Source organism: Schistocerca serialis, chromosome 6, assembly GCF_023864345.2.
Source record: "Schistocerca serialis cubense isolate TAMUIC-IGC-003099 chromosome 6, iqSchSeri2.2, whole genome shotgun sequence".
Taxonomy (NCBI): domain Eukaryota; kingdom Metazoa; phylum Arthropoda; class Insecta; order Orthoptera; family Acrididae; genus Schistocerca; species Schistocerca serialis.
In genome coordinates this window covers 52,480,197-52,500,126 of record NC_064643.1, presented here as the reverse complement: position 1 = coordinate 52,500,126, position 19,930 = coordinate 52,480,197, and the positions used below count along the sequence as shown (strand labels likewise).

Genomic DNA, 19,930 nt, shown 5'->3' with positions numbered 1-19,930 from the left:
TTAATACTTGACCTAGTACTTAGATCTGTTAAGAACAATGACCCACACACTATGACGTTATATAGGTAAGAAACTAGACTCGTTACGCTTTTGCATACCTAGTTTCACCTGCTTTTCAAGATCATCCGACTACTCACTTACCAACGATGAAGCAGAAATTGTTTTAAAAATGTGAGGAACGTGAGCTGATATCAGATAATATTAAAAGCACTATCGATACTTGTGGTTAATGTTTGACGGATGCCACCACTGTTGGAATAGAATAAGGGTAATTGCGACGTCTTTATGTGCGCAAACACCGTACCACGAAGTGCCGCCACGCGCATCGGCAGCGCCACACCGGGCGGCGCCGCCTCGCAGTGCAGTCAGCACCTCGCGCACTCTGCCACCCGCCGGTGGAGGCCGTGGCAGCACACCGACACCGTATGTACTGTTCCACTGCAGGACATCGCTGCAAATTATACTGAAAAAAAAAATGAAATTAAATGATCGTATAGCGCTGTTGGCTAGGTAGGACCCCACACTGGGAAGTTTGGCCGCCGAGTTGCGAGTGTTTCCTGTTGACGCCAACTGGGCGAGTTGCGTGTCGATGCTGACGAAATGATGAAGAGGGCAGTACAACAGCGAGTCCTCGTGAGGAGAAAATAGCCAATCCGACCGGGAATCTAACCCAGACGTGCTGCATTGCAGTCGCACGCACTGACCAATCAGCTAAAGGGGCGGACTGATTATAGTGACAGCCGCTAGTCGCAATTACTACGGCTGTTTGTTCTGTTCAGCCGCACTGTCACATCGTGTGCAGTAATGGTATACGGTAGGAATGGGTCAGTTACGACGACTTCCACTACAAAACAATCACACCGAGCGCTGCAGCCGCCAGCCCGTGACGTCTCGGAGAGGAGACGAGTAACATTGAACACGTCGCTGGCAGAAGCTGTCTCTTGTGATCCTAACTACGAGTTACGATACGCTGCTATCACGAGAGGTCGCGTTTTTCGCTGAACCAGCCAACCAGATGAGCCCAGCAACAACTGGGGAGCAGCACATAGGCCCCTCCTTTTGCTACTGACTACACAGCTTACTTGCACGAATTTACCACACGCTCAGTTATGTACAGTCTGCATGAACTATATGATGGAAAATAAGCAGACACATATTAGCAGACATTAATATTAGTTCTGTCTGCTGAGTGAATCACAAACTGTAACCCAAATTCGATCAAGATGCAACACTATTATTTCGAACATCGCTTACACTAATATCCCTACACACACACACACACATTCTACAGCACAGTATGCGCATGCATAGAGGTAGGATCGCCACTAAAATCAGTACCGTGCACCACACGCCATCTGCAGGGATCTGTGGGATATACAATCTTAGAGAAAGAAAACGACGCACCGCGAGAGAATTATACAAATGGGGCGGAAATCGGTAGATGTGAAGTGCATGTACACACAAGCAAACGATCACTGTTTCAGAGAAATTGGATGATTTATTCAAGAGAAAAGCTTCACAAACTGAGCAAGTCAATAACGCGAGGGTCAGTCAAAAAGTAATGCCTCCTATTTTTTTTTCTACGTTTAATTGTCAGGAAATTTAAATGCAATTACATAGGTTGAAAACCACAACATTGAGGATCATTTTGCCATTTTTCAATGTAATCTCCGCCCATCTCTACAGTTTTGGTCCATCTTTGAACAAGGGCATGTATCCCAGCACGGTAAAAATCACAGCTCTGCTTCCTAAGCCATTGACGCACGGATGTTTTGACGGCCTCCTCATCTTCAAAATGAATCCCACGATGAGCTTCTTTTAGTGGCCCGAACAGATGGAAGTCTGATGGTGCCAGGTCAGGGCAGTATGGGGGATGAGGCAAAACTTCCCATCCAATTTTGACAATCTCGTCAGAGGTGTGACGACTGGTGTGTGGTCTTGCATTGTCATGCAAAAGAAGAACATCTGCCATTGATTTTGTTGGGCGAACTCGCTGAAGACGTGCTTTAAGTTTGTTGAGGGTTGTGACGTATTGAACAGAATTTATTGTGCATCCCTGCTCCAAAAAGTCAACCAGAATCACACCCTCTGTATCCCAGAAAACTGTTGCCATAACTTTCCCTGCCGATCGCACAGTTTTGAATTTTTTCTTCCTCGGCGAGCTTGTGTGACGCCACTCCATTGACTGCCTCTTTGATTCGGGTTCAAAAAAATGCACCCATGTTTCGTCCCCGGTCACAATTTTTTTCAGAAACTCATCTCCCTCCAAACGGAAGCGCTGCAAGTGTTGGGAGGCTATTGTTTTCCTTGCCTCTTTATTCTGATCGGTTAACATTCTTGGAACCCACCGTGCACAAACTTTTGAGTACCCCAATTGTTTAATAATCGTGATCACACTGCCTTTACTAAGAGAAATAATGCGACACACTTCATCTGCAGTCACCCGACGGTCACCACGAATGATGTCATCAACTTGCTGAATGTTGTGTGGAGTCACTGCACTCACCGGCCTGCCGCTCCGCTTTTCGTCAGTCAACGGTGTTTGCCCTTCAGCTTCCTTACAACGACGAACCCATCATCTAACAGTGCTGACATCCACTGTCACAACACCATACACCTTCTTCAGTCTTTCATGAATGCGTATGGGCGTTTCACCTTCTGCATTCAAGAATTCAATCACACAACGCTGTCTCAAACGAACATCGATGTCGGCCATCTTACAAACTTCTGCTGTGCTGCCACCTGTTGACACAGAAAGTTACTACTGCAGTGGATTGCAGAAGAAGGTTTGAGGAATGGCGCCAAATTCAAATTTTTCACTTAACTTAATTTCTTTAAGTAGAAAAAAAATGGGAGGCATTACTTTTTGACCGACCCTCGAACGTATCGGTGCATCTCTGGCTCTTACGCAAGCAGTTATTCGGCTTAGCATTGATTGATACAGTTGTTGGATTTCCTCCTGAGGAATATCGTGCCAAATTCTGTCCAGTTGGCGTGCTAGATCGTCAAAATCCTAAGATGGTTGCAGGGCTCTGCTCCTGATCCTCCAAAGGTTCACAACTGGGGAGAAATCCAGCGGCCCTGCTGGCCAAGGCAGGATTTTGCAAGCACGAAGGAAGCAGTAGAAACTTTCGCTGTGTGCTGGTGGGTATTATGTAGTTGAAATGTGGGCACACGATGGACTGCCTGCCACAAGAGGCAACAAAATGGGGCGTACAGTACAGTGTCATCGACGCACCGCTGTGCTGTCAGGATGCTCTGGACGACAACCAAGGGCGTCCTGCAGTAAAATGAAACGTCACCCCAGACCATAACTACTGGTTGTGGGGTCATAAGGCAGCCAATAGTATTGTTAATATGCCAACGCTGTGTGACACAGCCTCAGTCACGTCTTCCCTGGCCATCGGGACTCACCACTGAAGAGATCTGTACGATCTATGAGACGTGTGTGGAGACGGGCCTGCCAGTGGTGCCATACCAACCTGATTATTGTCTACCAATCAGTCCATAACCAGGAGCGATTGTCGGGGGTTCCATTTTATTTTATAGCAGGACCCCTTTGCTTATCATTTGTGGCACCCTTACGGCATTGCGGAACGTCGGCGATATCCTTCGCCCCATTTTGTTGCCCGTTATGGCAAGCGATTCCGGACTTACGGTCTGTTAAGTAAGACTGTGCTCGGCGTTACACACACGTGGTAAAAGATATCGCCTTTGTATTTTCACCACCCAGTAGAGAGAATCTTTTTCCTTCATGTGATGGCCATTAGTTTACTCTGAATTCTTGAGCCCAAAGGAGAGAATCTTTTCCATGTAATGGCCATAAAGCATTAGTTTACTCGGAATTTTTGAGTGAGATACACAACAAGAGACACGAGTGCAGCCAACTGCAAAGTCATCCACGTTTTCAACCAATTTATTGCACGAAACTGCCTGGCAGATTAAAACTGTGTTCCGGACCGAGACTCGAACTCGGAACCTTTGCCTTTCGCTGGCAAGTACTCTACCACTGAGCTACCGAAGCACGACTCACGCCCCGTCCTCACAGCTTTACTTCTGCCAGTACCTCGTCTCCTACCTTCCAAACTTTACAGAAGCTCTCCTGCGAACCTTGCAGAACTAGCACTCCTGAAAGAAAGGATATTGCGGAGACATGGCTTAGCCACAGCCTGGGGGATGTTTCCAGAATGAGATAGTCGCTCTGCAGCGGAGTGTTCCCTGATATGAAACTTCCTGGCAGATAAAACTGCCAGGAGAGCTTCTGTTAAGTTTGGAAGGTAGGAGGCGAGATACTGGCAGAAGTAAAGCTGTGAGGACGATGCGTGAGTCGTGCTTGGGTGGCTCAGTGGTAGAGTACTTGCCCGCGAAAGGCAAAGGTTCCGAGTTCGAGTCTCGATCCGGCACACAGTTTTAATCTGCCAAGAAGTTTCATATCAGCGCATACTCCGCTGCAGAGTGAAAATCTCATTCTGGAATTTATTTCATGTTACCCACTTTGATAAAAATGACTTTGATTTCCCCGTATATTTAGAGGCCGCGGCGCGACTCGTTTTGGGATCTTTGGGGTGGCTACAGCGGAACGCAGCCTCAGAACGCGACGCGTAAGCTGCACTCGTGACACCTTAACATGTACTTCAGTCAAGATTTCAAAGTAAACTAATGCTTTATGGATATTGCACGAAGGACAAAGGTTCCCTCTATTGAGCTGTGAAAGAACTAAGGCGATAATTTTACTATCTTTGTGTAATGACGGCCACACTCTTGCTTATACAGACTGTACGTTTCGGCAAGAGAATGCCCGCCGCACATGGCGGGGGTTCCTGCAGCTCGGCTTTGTGCTCGCCAGAGCCAACCACTGCCAGCGAGGCCTCCAGGTCGCTCCCAAAACGAGAGTGTTTGGAGCACTATGGGCAGGTCCCTCAAACCAGATCGAAATTTTAACGATCTAACGCACCAATTTGATACGACTTGGCACGATATCCGTCAGGAGGACATCCTACAATGAAGAACAAGCCGAATATCTGCCTGCATAAGGACCAGAGTTGGGACGACGTGTTACTGACTTTCTCAATTAGTGAATCTCACCCTGTTGAACAAATCACTAGTTTTTCTCATTCTACTCTATTTCTTTTTATTTGTTATTTTTATTTTATTTTTTGACTCAGAATGTATATGGGTGAAACGTGGATTGCACACAGAACAGTGAGATATGTAATGAGTTACACACTGTTCATTTTCCTCACATGCTGTTTGAGAGTGGAATGACTTTGATATTTTGTTTAGAGTAGGGTAGCATTTATCTCTTCCGTCTACTGCAATAACCTCGAAGTATTTATTTAATGGTTATTTATCGAAGTCTAATCAATAAATAATCTCATTTTCTTGAGGAGTAGGGAATTACTGTACTTGCAAGAACATTACAGTTTTTGGTGCTTTTCTTCTTAATATCATGTGCTAACGACAACTTTCCATGCTGCACCTGGGCTCCGTTTCCTCCCAGTTCTTAATTTATCCTCAATCTCCTTTATATTTGGTTCTTTTCATTTTGTTGCTCCCACTATTATAATAAATGGACTGTAATGGAACTACCTAAGCAAACATACACCTGGCTATTCAGTACTCACGTAGGATTGACAGCGCAACCTCTTCACAGATGGAGCAGACTGGACGGGTCCCGCGAAGCTCGCCAGGCTTGCGAAAACCAGAGCTGGCCTGCTGTAGCTATACACGCCCTCCCGTGCCTCCGTTGTGGCAGAGGCAGGCTGAGCAGCTTTAATGATCGCTGCGGAGACAGCGGCAGGCAGGGTGGAGCGAGACTTTGTACACCCCTGTCGACTGCCGCCTGCCAACACCCAGCCAGCACACTGCCGTCGACCAGCCACACTGCCTTCAGTGGCTCAGTTTGGCTAGATCTAGATCAATTACTAAGGCCACGTGCGTGCATAAGACCGTTACAATAAATGATATTAGAGGGTTAGTCAATGTGTTTGAAACGGACATAACACGTGGAGCGCTGAAATAATTTATTGAAATGTAACGCAGCATATATTATATTTTTAGCTGTTGCACAGCTGATCGTTGTAACGTCTTCAGACTACTCTGTTTTTAGATGACACTATGGCTGAACGATTGACACTGGAGCAACGATGATTTGCAGCAGGCCTGATGGAAGTGTATGGTTCGCCGACTCTTGTGCGTGAAAAGTTTAGATACCGATTTCCAGGTGAGCCACCCAGCCGTTTAACAGTGTACCGTATATACAAGAAGTCTGTCGATACTGAATCGGCAGCTAACAACTATCGAAGCAATGCAGGACGTCCAACATCAGGACGATGCGAACAAAAAACATCGCTGTTGTACATGAAGCCGTGTTGCAGAGTCTTTCGAAATCAAACGTGCGATGCCGTTTGGAAACAGGAATTCTTAAAAAAAAACCAGTGTGGTGCATATTGAAACACGAGCTTCGGATGAGACCTATCACATCCAAATTGCCCAAGGTTTAACATTGGCGCAGAAATGTAGGTGGGTGGAGATCTGTCAAACTTTAGCTGAAATTACGAATATCCTGCTAGATATTCTCAATGTAATGGCATTCAGCAATGAAGCCATTATTCACACAAGTGGTTTTGTGAACCGACATATCATCATCACCCACGACTCATTCGGAACATGAACACGATTCCCCCAAAGTGTCTGTTAGTGCGCTGTGATCGCCGCTGGAGTCACTGGACCCTACTTTTTTGACGAGCTACCAGTGGAAATCCGAAGAGAGCGCTCTGCACTAGCTCCGTATTGTTAGGGTCTATCTCGTTGCGACGTTTCCATGCGATGGACTGGTTGTCACGAACCATTGTCCTGGTCTCCACAATCTCTTGACTTAACACCATGTGATCCTGCTTACGGGTCATGTCACAGCAACGCGTTTACACCAGAATAGTTCGCGCCATCAGTGACCTAAAGGACTGTATACGGGATGAGATACCATCCATTCCCAATCAAATGCCTGTACGGACTTGATAGGTTGAGTTCGCACTTGCAGCATATCATTTGAAACATTCGACGTAAAGTTAATAAATTGTTTCTACCATTTGAGTTGGTTCAAATGGCTCTGAGCACTATGGGACTTAACATCTATGGTCATCAGTCCTCTAGAACTTAGAACTACTTAAACCTAACTAACCTAAGGACATCACACAACACCCAGTCATCACGAGGCAGAGAAAATTCCTGACCCCGCCGGGAATCGAACCCGGGAACCCGGGCGTGGGAACCATTTGAGTGTTAACATCATTTTGAGTAACCCTGTATATTTATATTAGCCAGATTAATACTTTCATACAGTGTTCAGAAGATGCAATGAAAATGGTGAAACCTATTTGAACTCCTCTGTTTCTCTGTACATGTAGCTACCTGTTTCTGATGCGTTACTGTTACTGTTCCTTTCCTCTGTCGTGAGTACAGCTTTAGGTGACTCGCCTCTGTTCCAGGGCAGACTGCTCGCTGGTAGATAACCCAGGACAGCGCTCAGAAAACAAGGGCCTCACTAAGTTCGGCAAGGTCTGTATCACTGACAGTCGTTATGTCTACTAGGACACTCCCTTTACCAGTACTAGCAAAGTAGTCCAGTCTTTGTATCACTAACACGAGGGGCATTCAACAACTAATGCAACACTTTTTTATTCTTGGCCGACTTCGGTTTAAAAAATTCGCAATTCGTTGCGGGACATCGTGGAATATTCCCGCCCCAGCCCCTACAGCTTCATGAAGTCGATAGATGGCGGCGCCGTACGTGACCTTCAGAATGGCTTCTGTCTGTAACAAATGTGAATTCCAAGCAAAGAGCTACCACTGAGTTCCTTTTGATGGAAAACAGAGCATCGCAGTCATTTATTGGCGCTTTACAGTGTCTGTAGAGACAAAACCACGGTGGGTCGCTGGGAGAGACGCGTGCCATCATGACGGCAAGGTGGCGCAAACGTGTCCGACACCACCCCGCTGCCCAAATGGACGTCTCTATTAGTAGTGCTGGCTGGCACTCTCGTCTACCAGTTGGGATACACCTTCCGCATCCACCCTACAGCCCAGATCTTGCACCTTCCAACTCCCATCTGTTTGGCCCAATGAAGCATGCACTCCACAGGAAGCTGCGCTTGGGTGACGGAAAGGAAATTGACGCAGAAAGACGTTGGATTCGATGTCTAATAATAAAGTGCTACCCTGTGGACATACAGGCCGTCCAGTAAGGTTGTGTAAGGCCATTGCATTGGATGGAGATTATGTTGGAAAAAGGGTTTTGTAGCCAAAAGGGTGGGAAATAATATGGTGTATTGGAACCCTGAATAAAACAAACCAGCTTTCATAAAAAGAACGTGTTGCATTACTTACTGAACGCCCCCCGTGGTAAAGCAGTGACGTCCTCATTCGAGCAGTCCTAATAGAGTAGTAACCTTTGTCTGTTTCCCAGTCCTCATAAACTACTCCCCCATTAATTACATCAAGTTCCAGTAACGTAGTATCTGTAGGCATTGTATAGGTCCTACTAAGGCTATCCCCATTCATTTTACCAGTCTAGTAAAGTAGTATTCACACTCATTATAATAGTTCTAACGAACAAGTCCTTTTCCAGTAATTATGCAGGTAACTGCGTGTGACAAGCTGAAACTCTGTGGCGCACCGAATTTCGACTCCGGAAACATGCCTACAGTGGCTCCACCCGAGCCTGCATGACGCACCGAGCAGAGCCCTCAGCTTGTCACAAGGTTGTCCCGTCTCTTTCCAAGTTTCTGAAGAGGCTCTTCCACAGTGGTGTGGCAGCAGAACCTGCTAGAGGCTGGGTACGGCGGCCAGATTCAATTAACCACAGCCCGCCCACACACAAAGAGGATGCGTTGTCAGGGACAGCACCGAAGTTCTGATAGTGAAACAACTTGTAGTGTCAGTGAACGGCTATAAAAAGATAAACAAAATAATCGCACGCAGATGTCAGCAGACAAGGCTACAGCTCTGCCCTATTTTCTGGGAAAGCAAGAGCGCTAACATCAGCAGCAATCGAACATGCTGCGATGACCACATCTGCAGCAAACGGACTCACTCCAAAGACAGCCACAACAAAGTAAGAGCAAGGGACATTGTTAGTGCAACTGTCCTGGATTCATTTGTGGTACTTCCAAGGTCCAGATGAAGAATTTTGCCACGCTTTTTTCACTCGAATTCAGAGATAATAGGACTTCTACGAAATCATTCCACATTATCTGAAATTTATTGCTTATCCAGTTGCTATTTATGTGAACAAACCTATGTTGTGGAGGACAGATTAGGGTTTGGAGAGTATATGAAGCGAATTTGTTTTCAGGAGTTACTGATTTGCGTGGTGTTAAGCGACTTTTTCAGTTCACGTTCCTGAAGAAAGAGTCTAAGCAGTATTATTCGTTATCTTGAATTCGACTGTTGGCCTGACTGCTTTCAGAGGCGTGACCTCCACGACAGTGGACACAGCTGCGGCCATGTTCGCAGAGGTCCAAATCCGAGGTCACCTTCATATGGGAGCAACTATCGGAGCATCTCGTTGACAGGCGACACAGTTTCCACAGAGGTATGTGGAACTGTCGGGCAATATGCGGCACCAGCAGAGCCAGAGTTGCCAGCGACACATCCCGTCGTCAGGCGGCGCTACTCACATGTGAGCGATGGCATCATCTACACCACACCACTGTTGCCCCTACATTTTTTTTATTCTATATCTATATCAATCTGCAAACAGCTCTCTCTCATTGAAGTTTTAGGAAGCAAATCAATTAAAGAACTCAAAAATTTTTATTTTATGGACTCGTATCACAGCTTCATGATGGACTGGAGTAGAATGGCTATGAGGGTTCCACCACACTTCACCGATCTTGAATCCTGGTTCTGTGCATTCATTGACTCCACACATGACGCCACAACCCAAACTCCCCTTTATGGTGTCATGCTCAAGATATCCGATGCCACACTGCTCTTTTGTGTGACATCATTTCTGCATTATAAAAGCCATTAAAACAAAGCAGCCATAATATTTCGTTGAAAATTAAAAAGAAACAGGCCATTAATATCCTGGGCATGTTCAAAGTACCTGATCAATCTGAATTTTTTCACATGTTCAAAAGTCTTCTATTATTTATCAAAAATACGTAACGATATTGTCAACGCTGGTGTAAGTTGGCTGTAGTGATTTACCTTACAGGTTAGGCAGCACATTTCGATGAGCTTAGTTCTGTAGATGTGTAGTGTGTGTTGACCTCTATGATTGGTTCTACTAGCTGTCAAGATGATGGGCATCTCCCAGCCTGGGGGTTGTGCGTTCAGTGGTTTGGCAAGGGCTACGAGAGGCAGGCAAGAGTACAAGATGGCTGCAGCGAGACAATGTGGATATACACTCTTTATTACTCTAACAAGCTACAGCAGTTACAGGTGCACCCTGTCAACTAGCGTCCACCCATGGTATCCTAGACCAGTAGCGTGGCCAGGTGTCGACCTCGTGGTCCACAATGGTGGCATATAATGTTGAAAGGACAGCAGTAGCTGCTGCCCCAGCAGAGCGAAGGGAACTGGAACACCTGTCTAGTATAGTGTACGACTCCCATGAGCACGCACAGGTGCCACAAGACGACGTGGCATGAACTCTACTAATGTCTGAAGTAATGCTGGAGGGAATCCTGCAGGCCTGTCCATAAATCCGTAAGAGAACGAGGAGGTGGAGATCTCTTCTTAATATCACATTGCAAGGCATCCCTGACACGCTCAATAATGTTCATGTTTCGGGAGACTGGTGGACAGCGGAAGTGTTTAAACTCAGAAGAGTGTTCCTGGAGCCACTCTGTAGCTATTCTGTACATCTGGGGTGTCGCATTGTCCTACTGGAGCTGCCCAAGTCCGTCGGAATGCACAATGGACATGAATGGATGCAGGTGATCAGACAGGATACTTACGTATCCACTTACGCCTCCACCAATGTGAACAGTCTCCTGCTGACATCCAGGATCCATAGATTCATGAGGTTACAATTTGTAGCGAGACGTCCGACCAGGCAACATGTTTCCAGTCATCAACAGACCAATTTTGGTGTTGACAAGCCCAGGTGAGACATAAAGCTTTCTGTTGTGAAGTCATCAAGGATACACGAATGGGCTTTCAGCATCGACAGCCCACATAGACGATGCTTCTTTGACTGGTTCGCACGCTGTCACTTGTTGATGGCCCAGCACTGAAATATACAGCAGTTTGCGGAAGGGTTGCACTCCTGTCACGTTGAACGATTTACCACAGTAGTTGTTGGTCCCGTTCTTGCAGGATTTTTTTCCAGCTGCAGCGATTTTGGAGATTTGATGTTTTACCAGATTCCTGATTTTCACAGTATACTCGTAAAATGGCCGTACGGGAAAATCCCCATTTCATCGCTACATCGGAGATTCTGCGTACCATCGCTCGTGGACAGACTATAAAACCACGTTCAAACTCACATAAATCTTGATAAGCTGCTATTGTAGCAGTAGTAATCGATCTAACAACCGCCGACCGCAGTGCCCTATTCCCCCTGTTTACATATCTCTGTATCTGAATACGAATGCCTATACCAGTTTCTTTTGCACTTCAATGTCTCCACCGTAGGCACTGAAGGTACTGAATCTGACGTCCAGTCGACCGTACAGATGGCGAATACTGTCCTGGGACACGCTGTGCCACGCCTGCTCGCCCTGTTCACGTAGTTCTGTAAGAGTCGTTGGTCGACGAGTCTCACCAGCCACTCCTCGTCCCGTCACGTCCTACACGCGCTCGACTGGAGCCGAGGCCGGAGAACGCGCTGGCCAGGGAAGTTGGCGCACGTCTCGCTGTGCACAGTGAATTTCATGGGCAGTGTGTGTGTTGAAACAACACATGACCTTCCTGTTGCAAGAACGACAAAAGAGCGGGTCTCACACCATTCCGCACGTACCGACAGCTGGTTAGCATCCCCTCCAGAAACATCAAAGGTGAACGAAAGTTGTAGTTTATCGCACCCCGAACCTTAAGGCTCACCACGTCTACGCCATACGCGCAAACGACCGGGACTCGTGTGCAGGCAGAGCCTGCTTTCATCGCGCCATTCCATCTTCCGAGTGATCCTCCGACGCCACCAGCCGGGCCGCGCACGTCGATGCTGTGGAGTGGGCTCACAACCGCTCTTATTTGCGCTTTGGAAACTGCACGGTCTGTGGCTACTGCCCTTAATGTACGACGATCCTGGTGTGCGCCCAGAATCTCGTGGACGGGTGTGAGAACGCTCGTGTGGCCACTGACTCCAGCATCGTTGCACAACTTATGTGGCTGTTCTCCGAAAGGACCATCCCGCCCTTCGGAAGGCCAGAATCTGACCCCTTTCAAACTCGCTTTTTACGGCTGTAGCTAGCACGAGTGCATCCTGTAGCTTGGTTCACTGCTTGCGTCCCAAGTTTGCATCTCACTGAGTCTTCTGATTGTGAGCATTCCCTATTAAAGAGTAGACACAGGTAATGCTCTGTTAGATATTGTCATTATGGTATCTGTTGGCGGACGAAGTTGAAGCTGTTATGAGTACGTCTACTATCCCTCACGTGACACATGCCGTCATTAGATCATATTCGACGTCGTCTTTCCATGTGTTTTTTTTGCTGCAGTGCCGTAGGAAAAGCAGATGCCATACTGAAATTCATAGGAAGAATCTTAAGGAATTGTAACTCATCCTTGAAGCCAGTAGCTTCGACCGATTGTTTAGTACTGTTCATCAGTGTGGGGTCCTTAACACGTAGGACTGACAGAAGAGACACTGAAGATGTAACGAGGAGCGGCACGTTTCGTCACAATGTCTCTTGGTCCGCGGGAGAGCGTTTCAGAGATGCTCAACAAACAACTGTGCCAGAAGCCACGGGAGAGGCGTCGTGCATTGCCGAAAGGCTTACTATCGAAATTTCGAGAGAGTACTTTCCGGGAAGAGTCAGACAACTTATTACTTCCCCCCGAACACATGACCACGACGAGAAAATTACAGAAATTAGAGCTAGAGCAGGGGTTTACGAGAATCATTCTTCCCACGCACCATTCGTGAGTGGAACAGAGAGAGAGAGAGAAAGGGTGAATCAGCTTTTGGTACCCGAAGTGACCTGCGCCACACACCATTAGGTTGCTTGAGCAGTACGGTGTGGATGTAGACGCAGAAGTAAAATAGCAAGATCATTGCGTGGCATGTGTGCTCAAACATTAAAGTTTGAAATAATTATGATAATTTATTGCAATAGTGAGACAACTACAGTCTTAGACACCAATCTTGTTTCTCGAACGTATGGTATCTATACGATATAACTTAAAAGTATACCCTCCTACAACTAACTTCAACGTGGAATTCGGATGAGATATCGATCCTAGTTTTCATGTCCTGAAATATTATCCGTATATATCAAATCTCAACCAGATTTAAGTAAACGCATCTGACTTAGACGACTAAAGTTTCGGAGAGGCAAGGACTTCAGCAGAACGCGACGGATGAAGTGCAGATTTAATCACAGTTAACCAAGACAGGAGTGAAATTTGAACCCACACATTATGCGTTATATAGGGTGTTCTTAAACAATTCATTGAAATTAACACAAGAGGTAGAGAACATCAAAACAAATAGATTTAGTTATGGTACATATGGGTCCTGTAGGGTTTCTGATGCCAGGGACGACTTACATAGAAGGTAGCTTAGCAAGTTAATAACAGCAGTAGCATTCACAGTAACTGATCGAATGCGCTACCATTGACCTGTATGGACGCAGTACATCGTCGGACCATTGACTGTCGTGTGCTTTCGAAGATACCTCACGTGTCCGCAATGGTACCAGCAGTGATGGCAAGTCTAGCGGCGGGATGGTGTTCTGTTTCCACAACGTTTTCGTACACCAGCTGCTTCATAGGCCGCTAGAGGAAGAGGTCAGGTGACGTCGGCGGCCGGGCCTCAGAACCACCTCTGCCGATCTCGCTCAGGAGACTCCTGACAGCAACGCTGAAATGGATATGAGCCCCATCGTGCTGAACTACATCCTACCTCTAACATTCAGACGCACATCCTCCGGCAATCCTGGCTACACATTTCCCACGAAGATGCGATTTCTTCGTGCGTTAATGAGAAATGGAACAATGTATAGTCCAATCAACCTATCACTGAGAATGCTGGCCCACACGTTAACACTGGATCGCAGTTGACGACCACTTCGTCGAGTACCTTGTGGATCCACATGCACCCAAACAAACGAAATGTGAATACTGAAACACCTCTCAGGATTGCGTTGTCGGTGTACGGCACCTCGGCCGGAAATAAGGAGTGCAGGGCAATCTGTTGCAAAAATCGTTATGCGAAATGCGCGCGGTGGGGAATATTTTTAGTTGTGCCGGCCAGAGTGGCCGAGCGGTTCTAGGCGCTTCAGCCTGGAACCGCGCGACCACTACGGTCGCAGGTTCGAATCCTGCCTCGGGCATGAATGTTTGTGATGTCCTTAGGTTAATTAGGTTTAAATAGTTCTAAGTTCTAGGGGACTGATGGCCTCAGACGTTAAGTCCCATAGCGCTCAGAGCCATTTGAACCATTTTTGTTCAGTTGTTAGCGCCGCCACGCGCTGGAGATGGAAGGGATGAGGCTGCTGGTCGTGTGACACATTCCACACAAGGCCATGTCTGACGCCAAGAATGTACACACACGTCGTGTACTTGTACATGGAGTGTTTTCAACACGTCGCGGGATATCGCCTTCCATTTCGGAAGTTGGCGCTACCCAGCTGCACGGGAAGTGGCTGTTTCACGCAGCAGGTTATGCATATGTTTGAATTTTTGGTGTTGTGGAACCTGTCGACTGGGAAAGCGCTATCGATACTCTCTCACCGCAGCTCGTCCATTTACATTCACAGGCCCGCATACGAGCCGCAGGTCAGCCATTTCAGCATATGTAAACGGCTGCATGTTCACTGTTGTTGTCGCAGGGCGGTAATGATTGTGAAGAAAGTGATGTGTTTATAAGGAAGTCACAGTTCTTGTCACAAGGCGGTGATGCTTGCGAATGAATCACTGTGTTCTTCCAAGCAGACCTCAGACCGAACCGTCTGTACACAGAGCGGTTTAGAATGTCAGTCGACATTCCCGGTTAGCGGCACCGACATAACGTCTTACGTCAGCAGCACTAACAAAATGTTTCCCAACATCAGAAGTTAACTTCACAGACCACATTTTCCTTATAGGAATATATCGATTTGATGTTCTCTACCTCCTGTATTAATTTCAACGAACAATTTCCGAACATAATTGTTAAGGCTTTCGTGGCCACTTCTTGAAAAACTGCCTGTTGGCTTCTGTTTTCGGCTCTTCGGCCGACGTTTGTTCCATGGTTATTTCGAAATTTCGCCAACACGAGTGGCTGGTATCGTCAAAACTTCATCCTCCATTTCTGGTGGTAGACTGAAGTCGAGATCGCGGCGTCAGATTACATGTACCTGGTGCTCTAACATCCGAAGGCTTTTCCGTGGTCACTTGCGGTGCGGTCCTTCCCACGCTACCTGCAGCACGGTAATCTAGGATCCGTTCCCCTTGAGGCTTTCTTCCTTCTTCTTGGAGCTTTTCTCGTGTTTGTGTATTTCTATAGCTTCTTTGAGCAAGCAGGTGTGGTAGCTGTTCTCTACAACCAGAACTTCCACTACTGCGTTGTTGGCCACACACAGCGCTTACTGTGCCACTGCCGGTTTCACCAGCTGCCGCATCCTGCAAAGCCGCTTATGTTCTGTGACGCTGGTGTTCACTGATCGTTCGGTCACTACAGATTGTACCGACGCTTTGTCCAACGACGGAAGAGGAAAGCGCCATTGACGTCTTCTCTCGCCTTTCTGTCGCGGTGCTGGGATGAAGGGGCTACACCGAAGTACTTGAAATGTAACCGTCTATTCACCACCGCCCAAGCACATCGTATCTACGATAGAATGGAACGAGCTTTTCTTCCTGAGAGAATTCTTGCAACACAGAAATACTTGGCGAAAACGTTTGAGGAACTGTTGGACATTTCTGTCAAAGTAAGTAGCGCAGTGCATCGAGACGACTGGGACCAGATAAACAACATCGCTGATAGGAGCATGCAGAACAAACTCGAGCGCTGCTCTGAGCGACAGAAGAAAAAGTTTGCAAGATGCGAGAAGCAGACTGACTAGGAGACGGCAGACATGTCACACAGGGCGGTCAGCCACACTGAAAGACAACTCGGCGTGGAGGAACAGTCTGTCCTTCAAAAAGGAGGGAATTTCGCTGTCATCCCGAGAACTATACCTATGGTGGATATCATTACTAATACCGAAGCGGCCATTTGGACCCTTGCATGCCGAGGAAATACGCACTGAAACAGCCAGGACACTGTGCCTAGCAAAACCACCAGCTTGCAACCTGAAGGAACAAGAGATGAAAGCTATCAAGAATCCTAACGCCGATAAGAGCAAATTGGTACCGCACGCCAATAAGGGAAATGAGACCGTCGTAATAGAGACCGACGATTATGAGCACGAGATACGGGACGTATTAGTTCCGACCGAAAACAGACCAGATGCGACGCAGCGGATTACACGAAATACGGATCGGTTAATCAAGGTGTCTTCGCCCTCGGCGGACACACACAGCACAGGAACCTGCGCAACACAGAGGCCGTATGGATTACCAAAGATCCATAAGAATAATGTTCCACGAAAACCACTTGTTAGCGCTCCTGGCTCACCGACGTATGAACTGGCAAAATACATAGCCTCTCTGCTCCAGCCGCACATGGGACAGACTGACGCATACGTAAAGGACCCAGCACATTTCTTTCAGAAGCTGAAGAAACTAGGTCCAAACGACATCCTGGTCAGCACTCATGTCGTTTCAGTATTTACGAAAGTGTCATTCAGCGACTCTCTGGAGAACATCGGTACCATTTTCCTCAAAAAATCACCAAGCTATTTCATGCATGTCTCACCGCGAGCTGTTTCAAATGGAACGGCAACTTCTACGAACAGCTGGAAGGCGTCGCCAAGTGTAACCCTCTTAGTCCAATGGAAGCCAAGTTCATGGAATATTTCGAAGCACTGGACTTGGCACCTTGCAAAACCTAAGGTGTGGTACAAATACAAAAATGGTTCAAATGGCTCTGAGCACTATGGGACTTAACATCTGTGGTCATCAGTCCCCATGAACTTAGAACTACTTAAACCTAACTAACCTAAGGACAGCACACAACACCCAGTCATCACGATGTGGTAGAAATACGTCGATAGTACCTTCGTTTTTTGGAAACATGGTGAGGCACTGCTCACTGACTTCCTAAGACACTTGAATAGCCTCCAAGCAAACATAAAATTTAATTGGAAGTAGAAAATCACAAACAGCTATCCTTTCTAGATGTGCTGGTGACACGGAATGGTGAAAACCTGGGATACGGCGAGTATCCAATACCGACACACACGAACCGACACCTGCACAAACTGTCAAATCACCACCCGAGCCAGGAAAGAGGCATGACTAATACGCTCGTAACGCGAGCAGGTCGGGTATGTGAGCCGCAGAACCTCAGGCGTGACATGCAACACCTGGCTAGCGTTCTGAGGAGTAATGGGCACTCCATCAGTGATATAAAAAGTGTAACGGAGTCAAACACTCCGCGATGTCACATATCGAAAAAAGAAAAGTCGGTTACAGCCTGCCTGCCTGACGAACAGAATCGACTGTATACTGTGCAAACAAGGCGGAAAGGCAATTTATAAATTAACAACGAAAGCCAAAGAGCGTCTGAGATCGACAAAGGAGAAAAGGGAACCACTTGCAATGTCGCGAATATACCGCACACTGTGTACATGCGGAAAAGTTTGTGTTGGAATGACTGGATGATCGATCAACACCAGCGTCACAGAACATGAGCGACATTTCAGGCTGAGGCAGGCGCAGGTATCGGCAGTGGCACTGCACGCGTTGTGCCTGACCAGCCACACAGTAAGTTCGCCGAGGGGGAAGTTCTGGCTGTAGAGAAGAGCTATCACAGCCGCTTGTTCAAAGAAGCTATAGAACTAAACAAACATGAGAACAGCTTCAACAAGAAAGAAGAAAGCTTCAAGGTAAACGGAACCTGGATTCCCGTGCTGCAGTGAACGACTGTTGCTGGAAGCAAGAGAACCGCACAGGAAATGACTACGGAAAAGCCCTTGGACGTTTGCGCACCAGGTACATATGTTGCAGTAGAAATGGAAGATTCAGCGAAGGTGATGATGCAGCTTCACTGACTCCTTTAGTGAAAGTGGGTTATTGATTCTAGTTTTGCCAAACAATCTACTTTCACTAGGAATATTACACCATCTCTAGTGAAGGTATACCATGGTTACAATAATGAAACATAGTCATAGTTGGAAAGTTGCATCTTATGAGCTGCAAATAAACGACGTAAAAATTTCAATAATAATGTTTCGGACTTCAGTGGCCTCAGAACACCTTATTTAGTGGGATAGTTCTGGTAAACCACTACTAATTTATAGTATCCATTTGGCTGCCATTGGAAGTCGTTGAGGTCAACTTGACATCTCGAATTTAACTCTTTGAACTGCACGGGCCTCACTACTGTTCCTTTCTTCTGACCTTTTTGTTTCGTTAACAAGTGACACATGGACTAAGATAAATCTGGACGTCTCTGTATCTAATGTTATGGTACTTCGGCTGTAAGCATTTTATCATTCTTTCGCGTACACTGTGATCAGTCAGATGCAGAACATCGTACAATTCTTCATTACGATGTAGTGCTTAATCTTGCCTTCTTCGGTACACGGTTGTACTAATTTCGTTACTCCATTCAGTTAGAGCATTTCATACCTCATCAAAAACTTTTAGGTTTTTACCATCCTTCTCTCGTCCACATTTTAGTGATTTAACCTCGCTGATAATACTTACTTTTCTCTGTCCATGAAGACAAAACTAATTGGGGTTTCACCATTCCACTCAAAGACGTTCGTAGATCTTCACTGATTCAACCATAGCTGCACTTCTGACAACCATTGCTGCACTGCTCTATAACAAAACAATAACTGGCTGACGAAAGTTACATGCATGGCGATGCCTGGTACCACTGTTGGACGCATTCACTAACAGGTTCCATCTCCACTAGTGGATGCGCATTCTTCAGTTCGTGGTAAGCTTTCACTGATCATTTTAATAATTGTATACGTGCCCTACGGAGGTTTTACCTTGCGTAAGCACTCATTTCCACTATAACACATACAATCTGTGGGCGCTAGGTCGACTTCACTCCCCCACCAGCATTGGAGGAGCTTTGAAAATGCCTGTCATTCGTGCTCGCGAAACGTCAGGAAAAGTCGGAGACAGTTTGTACAGTACGCAGTTTGTCAATATCCGAACACGCTGTATATCTGCTAAGTGTATCTGTAAATAATTTGCACCTCGCAGACAAAATTTCTGTGATGCAGATGTGTTCACCATCTTTGCCGGAAGCTGTCTCTGAAAAACTCTGTGGAAAAATCCTGAGGCGGCAGAAATTATTCCAGTGACTCAGTCTGTGGTAGCAGGTGTCTCGAAGTTGCAGAACGACAAAGACTTAATTAGGAGTAACGGGTCGGTTCTGGACGAGATAACGAAGTTATCTCAAGGCTACTGATAAAGACATTTGGTGTCAGGTTGCGTACTTGGGAACCTTGGCTCCCCCACTCCCAGTCCCCAGGAAACCATCGGGCATTGCTTAAGGTCGATCACCAAGGGGAAAACCCAGGCAACTGTGTCATGTGACATAAATATGGCGGTAACTCCCTATGGACCAACGAGGACCACGTACCTCCTGCACACCTTCGTCCTTTATAACTGGGACACTTGTTGAGAGAGGTTAACCAGGGGCCGGACAACATAG

The 19,930-nt window shown here is 46.7% G+C and overlaps 1 protein-coding gene across 1 annotated transcript in view; it reads left to right on the top strand.

The window, feature by feature from the left end:
- The window catches only part of LOC126484237 (dipeptidase 1-like), a 210,082-nt gene that overhangs the window by 121,166 nt on the left and 68,986 nt on the right, over nucleotides 1-19,930 (top strand). The window contains exon 6 of the mRNA XM_050107651.1: nucleotides 7,488-7,557. Coding sequence (XP_049963608.1) covers nucleotides 7,488-7,557 — 70 coding nt within the window. The remainder of the gene's footprint in view (nucleotides 1-7,487; nucleotides 7,558-19,930) is intronic.